Raw genomic sequence first — 19,268 nt, forward strand, 5'->3', positions numbered from 1 at the left:
AGTTCCAGGTGCCCACAGCGTAACTGACCTGAAACTGCCTCTTTCTTGGCTGCCTTCACTTTGCTGGGTCTCGCTCTGTTCCTGACCTGTACCTCCTTCACTTCTCAAATGGAGAAGTTGGCCTCATTGACTTCTTGTCCTCTGTGTTGCTCCTGGAGCACCCCTATAAAGTCAGGCTGTGTGGGGTTGTGCTGTTTGAAGGCACCCTAATTTATTCACTGAGTCTCAGGTTGGTGCCTTTCCCCTGGATTTCCGGTTTCTCTTGCGGCTGCATATAGCACTGTGATGAATGATCTTGCACTATTCTTATGGGGCTCCTGCTCTGGAACTCATGCCTCAGGCCCCACCCCATCTCCCTTCTGGTGTCTGGGCCTGGCCAAGGCCAGCAGCACTATCTAAAGTGACATCCCAGCTGGGCATGGTGGCTCACACCTGTAATTCCAGCACTTCGGGAAGCTGAGGTGAGTAGATCACCTGAGGTCAGGAGTTCGAGACCAGTCTGGCCAACATGGTGAAACCCAGTCTCTACTAAAAATACAAAAATTAGCCGGGTGTGGTGGCATGCAACTGTAATCTCAGCTACTCAGGAGGCTGAGGTGGGAGTATCACTTGAACCTGGGAGGCGGAGGCTGCAGTGAGCCAAGATCATACCACTGCACTCTAGCCTGGGAAACAGAGTGAGACCCTGTCTCAAATAATAATAATAATAATTGATAAATATTGAAAAGTGACACCTTAAGTGTGGATCAGGACCGGGTGGGTCTTGGTTACTGTTTCTTCCTGTCAGCGTGTTCTCTCGCTTTCTATTCAATGTGGAACTGACCACATGAGGAGCTCTGGCCTTCATGCTATGGGGTTGTCTCGGGCCCTGTGGCTGGGCCCTGGTTTCGGGAGGATAGCTGCTTAGCAGAACACTTTCTATTGCCCATGAAGTATTTCTTTCTTGGGATTGCATGACATTGGGTTGCCAGAGTAGAGCTGGAATGCTGATTTCAGGTGACTCTAGCTTTTATATTAGATGGAACTCTGCGGGAAATATTTTGCTCAGGGCCCTGGACTCCCAAGGGGCAACCCTAGAGATCTAAGACATCTGATCTGGGCAGACATCTCCTGAACCCTGCCAAGATTTTCTGTCCATACATCAAGACTTCCTTGCTCTTTGAATGCAGTCATATATGCTGTTTTGTGGGGCAAGAAGTTACAAAATAATTTTTCTTAAATCTTTGGAACAATTTTGAGAGGTACAAAAATTGCAGGTCAAACTCGACCTCAGGTGATCCACCCACCTCAGCCTCCCAAAGTGGTGCGGTTATAGGTGTGAGCCACCGCACCTGATCGGGATGTCACTTTAGATGGTGCTGCTGGCGCCGTCCGGGCCCAGACTCTGGAAAGGAGATGGGGCAGGGCCCTGATGCATGAATTCTGAGGTAGGAGCCCCGTAAAGCTTCTTCACTTAAAACAAGAGGTGGCCTTTTCATTCATAGAAAGTTGGATTACATAAATTTGATGTGATGTGGAGCCTAATTCCAAATATGACTAAGAACTTAGATAAAAGCAGTCAAAAAAGAAATGTTTTCCTTCAATAGGGCTAATCATTAGTTATTTGAAATAAATAAAAGATCTGGCAGTTTCCCTTACTCTATTTGTATCACAAACATAAAGGTAAATAAAACTTTAGTTTTTTAGTGTCTTGCTTCATTAAACAGCTCAAGATCTCTAAATGTGATTGACACAATAAAAATAGTAAGATAACTATAATCAGCTGATATATGTGTTTCTGTGTACACACACACACATACTGCACACATATATATACACATGTGTAATAATTGAAATTTATCCTATAGCTTAATTCAGATTGAAAAGGGCAATGTCACTCTTATGTTTTAATTAAATTATTCATTTTCTTGTCTATTTTTTTCATTTCCTTTTCTCTTGTCTGGTCTTTCCTTTCTTTTTTTTATTTTTTATTTTTTTGAGATAGGTAGGTCTGTCTCTGTCACCAAGGCTGGAGTGCAGTGGTACGATTGGTTCACTGCAACCTCTGCTTCCCAGGCTCAAGTGATGCTCCCACTTCAGCCTCCAGAGTAGCTGGGACTACAGGCACACGCCACTATGCCCAGCTAATTTTTCTATTTTTTTTTTTTTTTTTTTTTTTTTGTAGAGATGGCCGGGGGGTGTCTCATTTTGTTGCCCACACTGGTCTTGAATTCCTGAGCTTGAGTGAACCGTGGGTCTCAGCCTCCCAAGGTGCAGGGATTACACCATGAGCCACCATGCCCAGCCATTTGTTTCTGTTTTCAGAGTTTGTGCAATCTAATTTCCAAGTCTTCTGTAGGCCTGAATGACTATATATTTGTGTTAGAAGACAGTAGTTAAGAATTGCACCCCCCATTTCTTTTTAATCTTCTTTCTCAGGGTCCACCAGGACCACCAGGGCCACAGGGTCCAATTGGGCCCCTGGGAGCCCCAGGACCCATTGGACTTTCAGGAGAGAAAGGAATGAAAGGGGACCACGGCCCTCCTGGAGCAGCAGGGGACAAAGGAGATAAGGTAAGCCACATCTTATGTGGAGATTCACATGAACCACTCATCAGCACTACTGCACCAGCTTTTATTTTGTTTTGTTTTGGTTTTTTTTGAGACAGTCTTGCTCTGTCACCCAGGCTAGAATGCAGTGGTGGGATCTCAGCTCACTGCAGCCTCTGCCTCCTGGGTTCAAGTGATCCTCCCACCTCAGCCTCCTGAGTAGCTCGGATTACAGGCACGTGCCACCATGTACAGCTAATTTTTGTATTATTATTTTTTTTTTTGAGACGAAATCGTACTGTGTTGGCTATTTCACCCAGCCTGGATGGAGTGCAGTGGCATGATCTCAGCTCACTGCAACCTCTGCCTCCTGGGTTCAAGCAATTCTCTGCCTCAGCCTCCCAAGCAGCTGGGATTACAGGTGTGCGCCACCATACCTGGCTAATTTTTGTATTTTTAGTAGAGATGGGGTTACACCTTGTTGGCCAGGCTGGTCTCGAACTCCTGACCTCAAGTGATCTGCCTGCCTCAGCCTTCCAAAGTGCTAATTACAGGCATGATCCACTGCCTGGCCAGCACTGGAGTTTTATAACCACAAGTACTATATACTTGAACCTTATAATAAATGAAGTACCTGAACTCCTCTGCAATAATCCATCCTCATTCTTGGCCGTTTTCCAGAGGAGCATGCTCTTCTAGACCTTTCTATGCACTTAATACATGTGTGTACCAGTGAGAAGTTATATTGTTTCATGGCTTTTTAAAAAATCTATATGACATTTATTATATGCATCACACTGAGCCTTTCACTTTTCACTCAACTGTATGTCCTAGAAACCATTCCCAATCAGGCTATGTGGACTGAACTTATTCCTTAAAAAATATTGTATAATATGCCATAGTATGAATAAAAGTATACTTTATTCCCTATTGATGAGCACTTGAGATTCTACCCCAACTTTGGGTAGTGCAGGTGTGCAAAAATAATCCTATAAATTGCCTGTATTCACATTTAAGAGTTTGTTACTCTAGGATCGAGATTCTGAGCCATTAGATTTCTTTTCACAGCATGTTGGATGATTTACTGAAGTCAGTACTGCCAAGTTGCTTTCCCAAGTACAAAAAAAAAAAAAAAAAGGTACAAGAGTTGGTTCTTAAATGTTGGATTTTAAACTCATCAGTGTAAAAAATAGATGACAATGACTGTTCGGTGTTGTTCATGTTTTTAAGTAAATCAGCTTGTTAATTTACTGATGTTTATATCTTTGTTTTATTTTCTGGGATTTTAGGGTCCAACTGGTGTTCCTGGGTTTCCAGGTTTAGATGGCATACCTGTAAGTATCCCTAAATTTTCTCCACTTTTTAAAAAAGGCAGAAGTACTCATCAAGATCCTTAAAACCACACATATATATGCATAAAACATGTAATTATATAAACTGCAAGATATATATTATATATAGCAAACATTTGCTATGTATACCACAAGCACCATAATACATATATATCTACATATATAAAAGATATATATTAGATAAAAAATATATAGACTCTATTAGGTTGGTGCAAAAGTAATTGTGTGTTTTGCCATTAAAAGTAATTGTGGGTTTTGCCATTACTTTTAATGGCAAAACCCGCAATTACTTTTGCACCGAATATATTGTATATATAAGAGATATATATATTGTATATACACTATACAACATCTTATATTTTACATATAGCTTATATAAAATATCAGACATATATTGTATATAAGATGTGTATTGTACATACCTTATATATAATATCTTATATGTGATGTCAGGTATATGTAAGATATATATAAGATACGTAAGATACATATTATATGAAATTGGACCCCCATTTCTTTTGTCTTATAGATGATATATCTTACATATATCAATATATTTGCTATATATAGTATATATCATGCACAATGATACATAGTATATATTATATTAAGAGCATATTATATATAATTGCTATATATAATGTATATTATATTAATAACATTTATATATGATAATTATAGATTATATAATTATATAACTATAATAAATATATATAATTATATATAATATATATATTATAGCTCACAATATACGTTATATGTAGCAAACTCTTTTTATTTTTTCTCATTTTAGTGCATGAAAGGGTTTTCACATTTAAATTTTGTACAGTAACTCCCAGAACAAAACACTTTACTTAGAAAGCAACGTTTTCAAACAGGTTAGAGAAAAAATGTCAAAATATGAGCTAGGTGTACTTGTTATGTCAAGTACAATGTTCTAGAAATAAATGTATACTCATATTCATAAAGAATGTTTTTATTTGCTGATGAGTCCTAATATTGGAAGTGAGCTTAATACTCTTATTTCTGATATGAAAATGAAATGGAAAAAAAGAGGTATTTGGGGGGCTTTATAATTCATTATAGTATTTCTAAGGATTCAAATTAAAGTTCCCTCCTCAATTTCCCAGAGTACTACAAACTAAATTAATTTAAATTTGTTATATTAAAAAAATTTTAGGTTTTAGTTTTACATGCTACATAGCCTTTTTGAGTAGAGAGAAAGTTTCACAAAACTAAATAGTAAATGTGTGAATCACAATTGCCATAATTTGAGTATTCATATTGTGTAAACTTCATGTAATGATATTTTTGCAAAAATTCTTCACTTATAATTTTGTTTTCTGCAGGGGTACCCAGGGCCTCCTGGACCCAGAGGCAAACCTGGTATGAGTGGCTACAATGGCTCTAGAGGTGACCCAGGGTTTCCAGGAGAGAGAGGAGCTCTTGGCCCAGAAGGCCCCCCAGTAAGACACCTGCAGCTCATCTTAACAGGAATCTTAAATGAAAAGGCCCTGTGGTGGAACAGGCTTGGTGTATTTAAGAAACAGAGTTAATACCAATGTGCCTGGAGCATTGCCAACAAGTGGAGGTGGCTGAGGGATAAGGACAGAGAGATAGGCAGGACTTAGAATATGCAGGGCTTTGAAGAGATGGAAAGAGGCTAGATTTTCTCTTCCATGTTAGGTAAAGGCACTGGATGGTTTTAAGGAAGGAAGCAACTTGATCTGATTGATGTTTCATTAAGATGTCTCTGGCTGCTGTGAAGAGAATAGGTAGCAGGAGAAAACAAGAGCAGAGAGACCAGTTAGCAAAACATAAGTTGTTTATCATTCAGGGTTCACTGCAGAAGCATAAACCCCTAGATATTTTGAGCAGAAAGGAATCTGATACAGAGAGTTTGGCATTTACTCTAATAGTTGGAAGAGTAGAACTTAGGACCACACAAGACCACTAATTTCAAAGGTTAACAGCTAGGTGAGATCCAGAGTCAGGAGGCTGTAACTGCGTTGTAACCACTGCCTCTCACCCCACCTCTAGACACTGGTGAACAGAACATTCAAGTTTCTGCTTTCCTGCTTGGCAGCAACAACAGACCAGGAAGAGAATCTCTTCCAAACTTCCGGCTTCCACATCTCCTAGGGGGAACCTAATTCACATCCAGCTATAAAGGAGTCTGGGCAATGTAGTTTTTATCTTTCTATCCCTTGTAATGCAAGAAAATGTATTAGGAAAGATTTGGAATGGACGTCCAGCAACAGTTGATAGTATCCAGCACTTGAGGGAAACCTTACGGCTCTCAGTTTTTTTCTTCAGAACTTTGGACTTTCATTTAAACACAGCTAGAGCAAGCACTACCCCCCACATTCCCTATCTCTCTCTTTTTTTTCTCACTTAGAAGATCGGCGATCATTTGGCCTTTCAAAATTGTTTTTCTGTTTTTTTTTTTTTTTTTTTAGTATTTCTCCCTTCCTTAATTACCTATCATTTCACAAGTTTCTTTTAGAAAGTTTTCTTAGCATGACCACCACAGTCATTCATCCTGCTGTCACTCATGTGTCCTCCTTTTGCTCCAGATCTTAGAGGAATTGATCTGAACACTAAACTCTAAAAGGCTTTCCATACTCACATTTTTTTTTTTCTGGTATCAAGTAAGAACAATCACTACCTTTCATTGCTAAGTTTTTCAACCATCCTTTACTCTCAGACTCAGCCATTTGAAAATTCAAGGGCAGTCTGGTGAATGCACATTTATTAAGCTCCTCAAATCAGGCCAAACCCCTTTATACAGATTCATGAGCATTCAAGAGAGCAAGAGTTCTCAGTTTTAGCTTTAACATAGCATGCGGTACCGACCACAAGCCTGAAGTTTGTCATAATGGTCTCTTTGCAAAACAACCTACTTCCCCTTGACTCATTTGCTATACAGACACCCCTCACTTTGCACAGTAATGCAAAAAGGACCAGGCAAGTTAAAAACTACACAGAGCAACCTTATTGACTGATGAGAAAAACTACTATTGTCCCATGACCTTTAAAAATGTTTTGTTAAAACATTAGAAACTTTCTGTCAGTTATACATATATAAGGAAATGAAAAAAAAAAACCCTAAATATTTATTTAATATACTGTAATTTGAAACATTGGGAACAAAGGGTTTTATTTGATTATAAAAACTTATCAAGAGTAATTTCAACAGTACTTGCTTTTTTCTCATCATATAATTTGTGATACTAAAGGAACGTTTCGTGTTTTGATGAAGTGTGACACTCCTTTCTAAGTTTGGATCTGATTCCAATGTTGTGAAATATCTCTAAGGGTTCCATTAATGTGAAGTTTTTATCTGTGTCACTTTATCTAGGACGCTGTCATCCTTTTCATCACAACCTCTTTCCTAGTTTATGTTGATAAGTTCATCTTTACTAAGTTCCTCTGGCTGCAAATACAGTCCCTCAAATAACAACAGTGTCATTATTCCCATGGTCATCTGTTTCTTCTATTAACTCCACTTATGTTTTATTTGAATTTCATTTCCAGCATTACCATTTTCATTTCATTGCTACATTTTCATCATTGTTGGCCAGTTTCCTCTTTCAATTATTCATTTTTATAAAAATGTTACTTGGATTTGTTGCTGGGAGATAAGGAGGCAAGCCAGCTACAAGCTTTGCTGTCTGTGTCTGTGTGTCTGCTCTGAATAATACATGTGCAAGGGCCAATCACAGACAGACTTTGACAGAAGTCATTGAAACTGACCCAGTAGTCCCATAGACGTTCTTTGGATCAACATAGAGATGGATCTTTCTGGTCTTAAAGTTTGAAACCTTTGTGTTTTATCTGAGTTCCTTCCTCAGGAGAGGACCCTCAGGCCTCTCAAAAAGTATCAAAGAACTGAAACTCACCAGATCATGGCATCCAGACAATTAGATGCCAGACCCCTGATTTTGTTTCTTTACCCTTCCCTAGGTCCTGTTTTCCAATGCGTTGTTACATCTCTTCCCTGGAATATGAACCCCTAATCTTAGTCCGGGAGATGGATTTGAGACCTATCTTCCATCTCCTCATCTGCAGCACCCAATTAAAGCCTTCCTCTTTGGCAGTAGTCATCCTCTCAGTCATTGGCTTTCTGTGCAACACATTTTGGTAACATCATGTGATCATGCAGTAATCACGATTCACTTCTGTTATTTATATAGCAATTTGTGGACTAAGGGACTAGCAGTGAAGTTTGTACTTTATTCAAGTACTCAGTTAATTTACAATGGTAACTGAAATTGGAACCGTGGGGGAGAATTGATGTTATTTAACTATGGAACTGAAATTCATTCAGACTGGAACTGTGCAAAGCCAAAACTGCAGATAGCATCAAATCTGATTTCTCAAGCAAATTGTTAATATAATTTAACCTAAAACTGTTAAATATCTCCCATCAGAAGCCAAGTCAGGTACTCTTCTAAGAGTGATTAACTTTGAAATGTGTTTATCTTTCATAGGAGCTTGATATATAAAGATGGTAGGATTTTTATGTGGTAACCAAGAGAAGATATATTAAGAATTGAGGTAGGATATTAAGATGTTAAGTAGGAAAACCTTGGGGAGGAGGAAGAATACATTGAGGTATTTCATTCACTTTAAAAAAATATCCTAAGCAAACCAGCAACTGTATACAAAAACCTTCCAAAAGGAACATGTTATATTTTTTAAAAGTTAAACTTACAAAGAATATGTAGGTCTATTTTGAATACAAGTACTGAAATGGATAAAATCACTATATATACATACGTATATATATTTTTACTATTTCTAGGGCATAAATTAACAATTGCAAAATTAGTTACTCGTAGAAAAAATGCAGGTGTTTTATATTGTGGGGAAAAAGGAAAATGTTCTGCTAAATAGCTATATATTAGTAGATACTCTGTCTTAGAAGATTCCTTAACAGGTATTAACTGAATATTGAATAGCCTTAGGGTGATAATAATAAGGAAGTGGATAAAGAAATGTCTGCTTGTTAATCATGTCAGTCATGGTAATTTTAGCTGATGAGTAATATTTTATATAGAAAAGAAAGTGCTGAAATGATAATGTGCTATTTTCCTCTTAAGTACATAAATATTTTATTTTCAGGGCCATCCTGGGGAAAAGGGAGAAAAAGGAAATTCAGTGTTCATTTTAGGTGCCATTAAAGGTATTCAGGTAAGTATTATGATCATGATAGGTTAAAAGAATGTTTTTCCTAAATAGGTAAACCATTGCAAGAAATACTCAGACAGGATTTTTCTTCAAAATGTCTCTGAATACACCAATTTTTATCATTACCCTGACCCTCAGGGATGGCACCATACTTTTGTGTGAAGGCACTGTCTTTAGTCGCCAGTAAAATTCCAGTACTGTAAAATCCCAGTACCTCTGAACTATTCAGAACTGCAAGGGATGTATTGATTTCAAGGTTTTCTCAACTCCTGACATTTTGGACCATACATTTGTTTGGTGTGGGGCTGACTTGTGCGTTATAGGATGTTGGGCAGCATCCCTGGCCTCTGGTCTCTACTCATTAGATGCCAGTAGCATCCCCCACCTCTGAACTCCCCAAATCATATATCCAGACATTACTAAATGTCCCCTGGGGGGACACAACCCTGGTGGAGGACCACTGATTTATTTGTAATTAAAATATTGTAATATTAGTACTTACCATCCAGTACAGTAAAAGTCACCATTATTTAACTTGAAAATGATGTAAACCTTATAGCGCTTTGCTTGATATATTTAATGGTGTTGTGTTTTTAGCAGGGAGTGATGCACAAATGTTCAGAAATAAACTCTTGAGTGACCACCTCATTTCTCAGATGAGAAGCCATGGATCAGTGGTGGGGATCAGTGGAAATGATGCATCTGCAGGGAAATATAGCCCATTTTCAAGATATGTGGTCACTTCTCTTAAGGAAGAATATTCTGCAGCAATTAGATAGATAGAACTAGTCCTAGATTGCTTCTATCAGATCCGAGGTTTTGTGCCACCCAGAATGGACACACCTGAGCAGTGATCCCTTTAGTGAGCTCACTGTATATGTGTGTAGCCTCCATGCCAATTTTTTCTTCTTAAACAGCAAGAACGATGGTTTTGTTTATAGCTTAAATGATGTATTAATAAACAACATCAACAGCAGAATCATTCTAGGAATCAGTATGGTGTGTTGGAAAGAGAGAACTGAGGCTTACTCTCCACTGTGATGTTAAGCAGCTACCTTAACCTCTCTCAGCCTCATTTTCATTAATTGTGAAGGAAGATTAAAATAATATTTACCCTGCCCTCTTCTCAGTGTTGTTAAGGCTATCTGTTATAATAATTTATATTGCAGCACATTGTAAATGGTAATGTCCCATAGCATATTAGTTATAGTGAGCATTTTTTTTGTAATTGTGGTAATACAGGACATGTGATATAGACATATAGAAGGGGGGATGAATATAGAGAATTCCTTATCTTGAGGGGAAACAGAAGATCCCTAATAAAAATGGTCTGTAGATTAATAACCTTTGAGAGACAACGCTCTTGAGAGTCTATATCTACTTTGCACCCATTCAAATGACTATTATAAAAAAATACAAATCTAGAAATTGTTGACAACTACATGGAGAGTTGGAACCTTGTGCATTACTGGTGGGAATGGAAAATGGTGCAGCCACTATGGAAAATGGTATGGTGATTCCTCAATAAATTAAACATAAAATGACCATACAATCCAGCAATTCCACTTCTGGATATGTACCCCAAGGAATTGAAAGCAAGGAGTTGAATGGATATTTGTACATGCATGTTCATAACAGCTTTATTCACAGTAGCCAAAAGGTGGAAGTAATCATGTCCATCAACAGAGGAATGGATAAACAAAATGTGGTATACCCATCCAATGGAAGATTGTAAAAGCTTTCAAAAGGAAATACATTCTGACACATACAACAACATGGATGAACCTTGAAGATATAATATTATGCTAAGGGAAATAAACCAGTCAAATATTGTATGATTCCACTTATATTAAGTTTTTAAAATAGTTAAATTCATGGAGATGGAAAATAGAATGGTGGTTGCCAGTGGCCGGGGATAAGAGGGATGGGGAGTTAGTGTTTAATGAGAACAGACTTTCCACTGCAGGAGACATAAAGGTTTTGGAGATGGATGGTGTTATTCATGGGTGAATAACTGCAGAACTATCTGCACACTTAAAAATGGTTGGAATGTCAAGTTTTAACTTACATATATCTTACATTTTAAAGAAGAGCCTTCATTCAAGAAAGTACATAGCCTTTGATCTTTTAAAGTAGGTTAAATCTCAGCACAGAGTCACAGGGTGACAGAGATAGACAGAAGCTGGTGTGAGGCAATTTCCACCTGAGTTTCTTTTCTGTCTACTCTAGGGTCAAAGGGGTCAGGATGTTTATAAAACATAGCCAGGTGTGGAACTAGACCAGCAACAGGTAAACTGTGAGGAAATGGGACCACTCGATTGAGAATTTACAACAATTTAAACAAAGATAAAATCTCATTCTGATTCCATGTCATTATTCCAGTGATCTTTCTCTGTTGGGTAGAAGGAAAATTCAGAGCGTAAGGAGAAATAAAATCACCTCCACATATCCCTTCCTCAATTTTAGTCAACACCAAAGCAAACAAAAGACAAAAACTGAACAAACTGCACAGTTAGATGAGTCCAAATAATTTTTGTGTGTATTTCTATTTTTACATAATCTGTGTTTTAGGAACATTGTGTTGACTTATAAAGCAATGCATTCTTATTTTTGCAGGGAGACAGAGGGGACCCAGGACTGCCTGGCTTACCAGTAAGTCTCCAGAGCAGGCTATGTGTTTCTATTTCCACCTCAAATATCCTATGATGTTTTAATCCCAGCAAAGCCAGCTACATAATTTGTGTGGCTCACCTAGTATAGGATGAAAATGTGGGTTCCCTGTTCAAAATTATTAAGAATTTCAAGATGGTAACAGCAGAACATTAACTCAAGCATGGGGCCCTGTGTAACTGCATCAGTTTCATGCTCATGTAGCTGTACTTGTAGCTCAGCAAGCTCCCTCCTGTCTTTCTCTTCTGTCTTCTAACGATCTTTTGACTTTACTCAGGTATACACAGCCACTTAATATTGAGAAAAGTGAGTCTACTTAGCAACTACATATATAATATATACCAGTTAGAATGATCTTGCATTGCTTCTCTCTACCATTTTGCCTCTTGAATCAGTGTTTGTGTATTATATTTAATATTTTGCCCATCTTTATGTCTCTGAAATCAGCTATTCAATGATTATATTAGCCTTTCCAGTTTTTTGATGTTTACTTACAAGATTAAAATTGAAAGCAGTTTTGCCGGCTGGGTGTGGTGGCTCATGCCTGTAATCCAGCACTTTGGGAAGCCAAGGCAGGTGGATCACCTGAGGTTAGGAGTGTGAGACCAGCCTGGCCAACATGGTGAAAACCTGTCTCTACTAAAAATACAAAATTAGCCAGGTGTGGTGGTGGGTGCCTATAATCCCAGCTACTTGGGAGGCTGAAGCAGGGGAATCACTTGACCCCCACAGGTGGAGCTTGTAGTAAGCCGAGATGGCACCATCGCACACCAGCCTGGGCAACAAGAGTGAAACTCCATCTCAAAAAAAAAAAAAAAAAAAGAAAAAGCAGTTTTGCCTTCCAATGGTTAACCTATAATTTTGCCTTGTAACTTCTGGCAAGTTATGGAACTACTTTCCTGGGTTGGTTTCCTTGCCATGATTGATGCTCAGCTCCATGGAATAAATGTGATACCTCAATATTGCTGTTAAAATAAGTATTAGCTCATCCTCTTAAATAGAACAATTTCATTACACATTCCCCAATCATTTGACTTGGGCAGAGTCAGCAGGAGGCCAGGGACCATTGCACTTCCAGGATTGCCAGCTGTAACCTATTCTTGACAATCAGTGGATGTGTAATTTTGTAACCACATACATGCTGTAGAAAATTTTGTATGGTCGACTCATCTTGGTCTCAAATCAGGGACCATATTTCCCCAATTTGAGATCTTGTAGACCATATTTTAAAAATATACTAAATAGTATAAATACATTCATGTTTAATGTTAATTAATAACAGTATTACTGATGTGTATCAAAATTGTAACAGTTTAGGAGTAGGTAGTAATGCATCTTCTTTGTTCTCCACTTTTGTCATTACAGGATGTATTTGTAAATAGGTAGATTGATCTCTGGGTCTTAGCTGGACCCTAAATGAAGGAATTTATCACAACTGCCAGAGTGCTGCTAGCTTTAGCTTGGTGCTCTTTGAGGGCTGCGTCAAAGCAGCTGTTGAAGATGACCTAGCAGGGTAGAAGTGCTGGGGGCTATGATTTTTCTAGAGGTTTTTAGCCACATGGAATCACAGAAAGAGAAGTTTACACAACTCTTTCTGTGAAAGATGATTACAATTTTGGGTAACAAATGCACTGATTTTTCTCATGTTTAGGGATCTTGGGGTGCAAGAGGACCGGCAGGCCCCACAGGATATCCTGGAGAGCCAGGGTTAGTGGTAAGTACAACATTGCTGATGTGATCCCTTTAAAAACCAGATTCTGCAGGAAATAAAGCAGCAAAGTTGTCAGATGCAGGTGGGCTGTTTGAGAGATTATAACTGATGAATCAGTGAAAACCCATCATCATCAGTGGGACTCCCCCTTGAAGCACAGGTTCCCTGGGGTTGAGCCACTGGCATCATCTTCACATAAAACAACAGTCCATCCATGATAGAAACTCCATCATTTCCTGTTTTAAAGTTAAGGGTTTCATAAAGAAGACTTCGGGGCAACAAAAGAAGGCACATTCTGATTTCTATGTCTGATGATTGATTTGTGTTTTTTTTGTCCTTGATTTAGGGACCTCCGGGCCAACCAGGGCGTCCAGGTTTGAAGGTAGGCAGTCATGAGCAAGATACGTAAATAGAGCCCTGAGCAATGAAATAATTGACCACTAATACTTATCAGAATTATATCTTTCCTCTTATCAGACTTCCGAAAGTATTTAATAAACTGCAATAAATTGTGTAGCCAGAAGTCTTAATTGCTTTTAATTACTTTTTTAAAATTCAAAAGCAATTAGATTCTTTTTCATTTCTTTCTCAGGGAAATCCCGGTGTGGGAGTAAAGGGGCAAATGGGAGACCCGGTAAGAATCCCCTTTTGCTCAGAGGAGCAGATGGTAAAGTGTGTGTGCTGCTCAGGGGTGAAGGCTGTTCTGATCATTTGAACTTGTATACATTATCTCGTTACTGTCCAATTTTATGGCTGAGAACTTTTCTTTGCCGAATTATTATGGCATCATTACCCTTGACTGTAAAATGACAGATCTGACAAAATTTAACACTACATTCTGGTTAATTTGTGTAACACATTTCACCCTAGCAAACAGAGATTGAACATTTTTGACAATATATTAAATCTAGAGTAACAGTTTTGCCAAATTACAATTTGTTTTGCTTAATTTCACGGAAATCCTAAACCCCACCCATAAATATGCACCTAAATGCAAATATAAATAACTGGAGCCAAGAGCATTGAGCCACACACAATCTCCAACCCATTCCCTTTTTACACACCTCCTCCCTGTCTCCACTCACACTCACTGTCCTTTCAGCTGAAGCGTAAAACTTAGTAAGGATGAGCCTTAGAAAAGGGATTTAAGAAGGTAACTCACCTGGAAACAACCTGAACGTCCAGCTGTAGGCAAGTGGCTCTTTCAACAACTGAGGGCAAGTTGATATTAAGCATCTGCTCCATCCCGAGCTAGGACTGACACTGGATGTGGGGATCTAGCAAGACAGACCTGATCCCTGCTCTCATGGAGTTCCAGCGTGATTGAGTAAGTCATGGTACAGTCATTTAACAGAACGGCACAAGAGTCAAAAATATATGTGAAGATTTCATGACGTGTGAAAGTGCCCATGATATAATGTTGAACAAAAAGTACAAGTTACGAAAATATAAACTCAACTTTGTAAAAGCAACAGCAACAAGAAAGACATTAAAATATACACTTAGGGGTTTCTCAGCCTACAGCTGCGGCTATCTCATTGTTGTCAGGGCTGTCCTGTGTATTACAGGATGTTTAGCCGCATCCATGGCCTCTCCCCGCTAGATGTCAGTAATATCTCTTCCCTCCAATTGTGACAACTTAAAAATGTATCAAAACATTGCCAGATGTCACTGGGGGAGGGGGCTGCCTAACTACTTTCCCTTGTACCCCCACCTTGAGAATCTCTGGCTTATAGAAATGACTAAATGAAAATATATCAAAACAATGCTTTTCAAGTTTGGGAAGCCATGGAGCCTGGAATATATTCGTCAAAGCCACCGGACCCCATGCACCACTGCAGAGTCCAGCAAGTGTTGGCACCTTAGTGACTTTCTGCACCAGCCCAGCCACACGCATTTGCAAACTCAGGCTGTAGAATAACTTGGAAGTATTTGGCTATGAGGTGGCCATTCGAATGATCCCAAATGTGCTTACATTAATTCTTTTAGATTGTCAGGTGAATGAACACATCATTTTATAATTTTGGGCTGGGTGCCATGGCTCACACCTGTAATCCCAGCACTTTGGGAGGCCAAGGTGGGTGGATCAGGAGTGAGGTCAGAAGTTGGAGACCAGTCTGGCCAATATGGCGAAACCCCATCTCTACTAAAGATAAAAAATTAGCAGGACATGGTGGTGCATGCCTGTAGTCCCAGCTACTCGGGGGGCTGAGGCAGGAGGATTGCTTGAACCTGGGAGGGGGAGGTTGCAGTGAGCCGAGATTGTGCCATTGCATACCAGCCTGGGTGACAGACTGAGACTACGTCTCAAAAAATAAAATAAAATATTGATGCAGAATTCTCAAATGTTCTAAAATGTGTTTGCCCACCCCATTTTAAGAAATGCTGCCCTAAATGTTTGCTATTAATTATGCCTAAGTGCCATAATTATAAACCTTTTACATTTTAATTCTTCATAATTTTCCTTCTTGGTACTTTTTACTATACTGAGTATATGGTACTTTTACAATATGAAAAAAAATAGCAATATGACCAATATTTTGAAGAATCCACCTACTCGTCAGCCTTTAAGGGTTTAGTTCAGGCCTATCTCAATTACAAGAATAAGAGTGACTATCTTTACCAGTACATGCTATGCATTTGCTTGTTTTGTTTATGTGCTTGTTCAATGGTTTATTCACGAAACAGATGTCTTTAGAGCAGCTGCTACATCCACACTGTGTTAGGTGCACAGATAAATCAAGGGGGAAAAAACCAATGTTCCTAACCTGGCTTTTCTGCAAGTTCTTACATTTAGGTATGCATTAAACTCTTGGTTTTATTTTTATTTTTCATTTAAACAGGATATTCTTCTAAAAATCCCAACCATCAAAACCATTAGTAGTTTCAGTAATTATATATTGGGGAATTTACTTTGTAACCCTCAACACAGAAAGCATTTTATGTGTATTATCTATTCAATAGAAGAATAGTTTGAGATGGGTAATATTATAATCTCCATTTCACAGAGAAGAAAAATGAGGTTTAGAGGAATTAAGGAAATGTGAACTGAGAAAGATTTTAAGGAACTTGCCCCAGGTGACAGAGCCAGTGAGGCCTGGTTTGCAAACATAGGTGACCTGTAGCCTGTTCTTAACTATGACAAAGCAGAAAGATCATACTAAGTGTGGAATAATAGTAATACCCAGAAAGGTACAAAATATTTATCTTCTAATTAATGATGGGAATTTACGATTGTGGTAAAATTCATTCAGGAAACATTCTTTTCTCCAGGAGAAAAACATCTATTATGGCATAAATAAAAATTTTGGCTGATTTTTTTTATAGTTTTAAAATATAATTGAAAATATTAAATAGAAATAATCTAATCTAACCAGAGTGGAATGGCTTAATACATCACAGTACATTCTTATGATTGATTATTGCATTGGCATTAAAAATCAGGATTGTCACACGAGGCAAGGAATTTGAGACCAGTCTAGCCAACACGGCGAAATCCCATCTCTACTAAAAATGCAAAAATTAGCTGGATATGATGGAACTTACCTGTAGTCCCAGATACTAGGGAGGCTGAGACACAAGAATTGCTTGAGTTCAGGAGGCGGAGGTTGCAGTGAGCTGAGATTGCACCACTGCACTCCAGCCTGAGTTACAGAAGAAAACTCTAAAAAAAAAAAAAAAAAATCAGCATCTTGAAGAGCTTTTAATATAATAGGAAAAAGCTCACAAAATATTGTTATATGAAAAATATAAAATTACTTAAAAATTTAATAAAATATGCTGTATACTTTAAATTATATTTATATATTTATTGTATAGTATTCTGATTATATTTTCAAATACATAAAACAAATTACTTATTCACATATATACACATATATGTACATATTTACATACACACACACACACACACACACCATAAAAAACTATATTAAAGTTTTAATAGAGATTACCTCTGGATAGTAGGATTAAGAATCATTTTCATTTTTTAAATTTATTTTTAACAATAAGTATGTACTGAACTTTAATAAGAAAAACAATATCCTTTTATATTCTATGCGGTACTTGCCATGACTTGTAATTTAAATCCATGACACATAGGATTAGAAGCATTATACCACAATACATGGATAAAAATCTTCAAAACATAATACAAAATTTTTATTATCTTGCTTTTTTTTAAAGGGTGAGGTTGGCCAGCAAGGTTCTCCTGGACCCACCCTGTTGGTAGAGCCACCTGACTTTCGTCTCTATAAAGGAGAAAAGGTAATTCCCAAATCCATATGTCACTTAGAAGGTAGCAATAGAAAATGTTTTTTGAAAATGTATCCTTTCCAGCAAAGTACAGAGGTCTTTCTATGCACCACTGCGCTAGTCTCAAATCTACTTTAATAGGTTGGTACTACTATTGGCCCCATCATGTAGAATTGAAAAGGAGGGTTGGAAGGTTCTCAGTGTTCTCGTTTACCCAGCTGCTAAGTGGCAGAGCTAGCTCAGGCTGCTGAATTGTGATCATGTGCTTGATAATGTTTTGATGTGTGGATTGAAAAGACCACTGGAAGTCCAGTTGTCCTTTAGATGTTACAGATGAGTTTGATGTTTTGATAACTGAGAAGGTAACAAATGCATAGAAATGGGCCATAATAGACTCTTGGAAAATATTAATTTCTCTGTCAGCTTCCAGTGCTGATGTTACGGGTACCACATGCAGATTCTGTTGTTGCTTTTCAATTACTAGGTTAAATTTCTTTACTTTGCTGAAAATGAGCCACTTTTTTCAATGGCTACATTCCTAAATTGCATCTGCTGCCTGGTCCCATGGTGGTCCACCGTGATGTGCCATATACCTTTCACATAGAGAATTGGCTCAAGTAGTGTGTGGTTTACAAGTGTGATTAGATCTTAGTGCTAGTTAGAACAGGTGAAGAGTAATCTTTTGAGTTTTTTTTTTTTTTTTTTTTTAAGGTGAGACAGATTGTCAAAAGAGATTATTTCTGAAGGAGATGGAATTCAGTATGTTAAATAATAAGAATAAACCAAATTATATTCATTGTAATTTTTAGGGTGTAAAAGGAATTCCTGGAATGATTGGACTGCCAGGACCACCAGGACACAAGGTAATTATTTAAGTTGTTGCTCTTCCTCCTCCTCCCCCTCCTTCTTTCCTCCTCTTCCTTCTTCTTCTTTTTTTTCTTCCTTTTTTTCATTTGTGTGATGTGCTTTCCTAACTTAAAATGTTATTCCTCACTGTCTTTATCATTGCTTTAAGTACTAACATATATTACCAGAATTTTTCACTATTTTATCATAATCCTATAGAGCCTCTATTCTAAAGTAGCTGTTTTCTTTAAGCTGCTGACAATAATTTTTGTTTCTCATTTTATTTTTGCTTTCCCTATTGCTGAAATATTGTTGCTTGAACCCCTCTAAATGTTGTCATCTCTTAAAGGGAGAATCTGGTATTGGGGCAAAAGGAGAAAAAGGTATTCCTGGATTTCCAGGGCCTCAGGTAAGCATCATTTGTTATTAATATTAGTGAATTTGGAGATATTTATCTTTCACGTTTTTATAAAACTAGGTCGGTAGTCCCATAAGCTCAAAAGTAAAGAATATCTCATGTAAGAACAAAATATTTTAGACAAGAATTATGGAATAGCTAAATATCCCAGAGCATCCTTCCTTTGAGATCATTTAGATAAAACAGGCAAGCAAGAGATAGAAGAATTTGGGAAAAGTAACAGGATTGTGGCATCTTTTGTCTGGCACCTCAGTGTCAGTGTGACAGTAGCTTGGAATAGTTAATTTAAGTCTAT

At 37.9% G+C, this 19,268-nt stretch overlaps 1 protein-coding gene across 5 annotated transcripts in view; it reads left to right on the plus strand.

The window, feature by feature from the left end:
- The window catches only part of COL4A4 (collagen type IV alpha 4 chain), a 186,299-nt gene that overhangs the window by 41,972 nt on the left and 125,059 nt on the right, over window positions 1–19,268 (plus strand). For all 5 annotated transcript variants that reach the window (XM_032277605.1, XM_032277601.1, XM_032277604.1 and 2 more), the window contains exons 5-15: window positions 2,419–2,553; window positions 3,819–3,863; window positions 5,231–5,347; window positions 9,009–9,077; window positions 11,691–11,726; window positions 13,396–13,458; window positions 13,802–13,837; window positions 14,048–14,089; window positions 17,641–17,721; window positions 18,519–18,572; window positions 18,905–18,964. In XM_032277605.1, coding sequence (XP_032133496.1) covers window positions 2,419–2,553; window positions 3,819–3,863; window positions 5,231–5,347; window positions 9,009–9,077; window positions 11,691–11,726; window positions 13,396–13,458; window positions 13,802–13,837; window positions 14,048–14,089; window positions 17,641–17,721; window positions 18,519–18,572; window positions 18,905–18,964 — 738 coding nt within the window. The remainder of the gene's footprint in view (window positions 1–2,418; window positions 2,554–3,818; window positions 3,864–5,230; window positions 5,348–9,008; window positions 9,078–11,690; window positions 11,727–13,395; window positions 13,459–13,801; window positions 13,838–14,047; window positions 14,090–17,640; window positions 17,722–18,518; window positions 18,573–18,904; window positions 18,965–19,268) is intronic.

Source organism: Sapajus apella, unplaced genomic scaffold, assembly GCF_009761245.1.
Source record: "Sapajus apella isolate SASKATOON/1434 unplaced genomic scaffold, GSC_monkey_1.0 scaffold10, whole genome shotgun sequence".
NCBI classification, from domain to species: domain Eukaryota; kingdom Metazoa; phylum Chordata; class Mammalia; order Primates; family Cebidae; genus Sapajus; species Sapajus apella.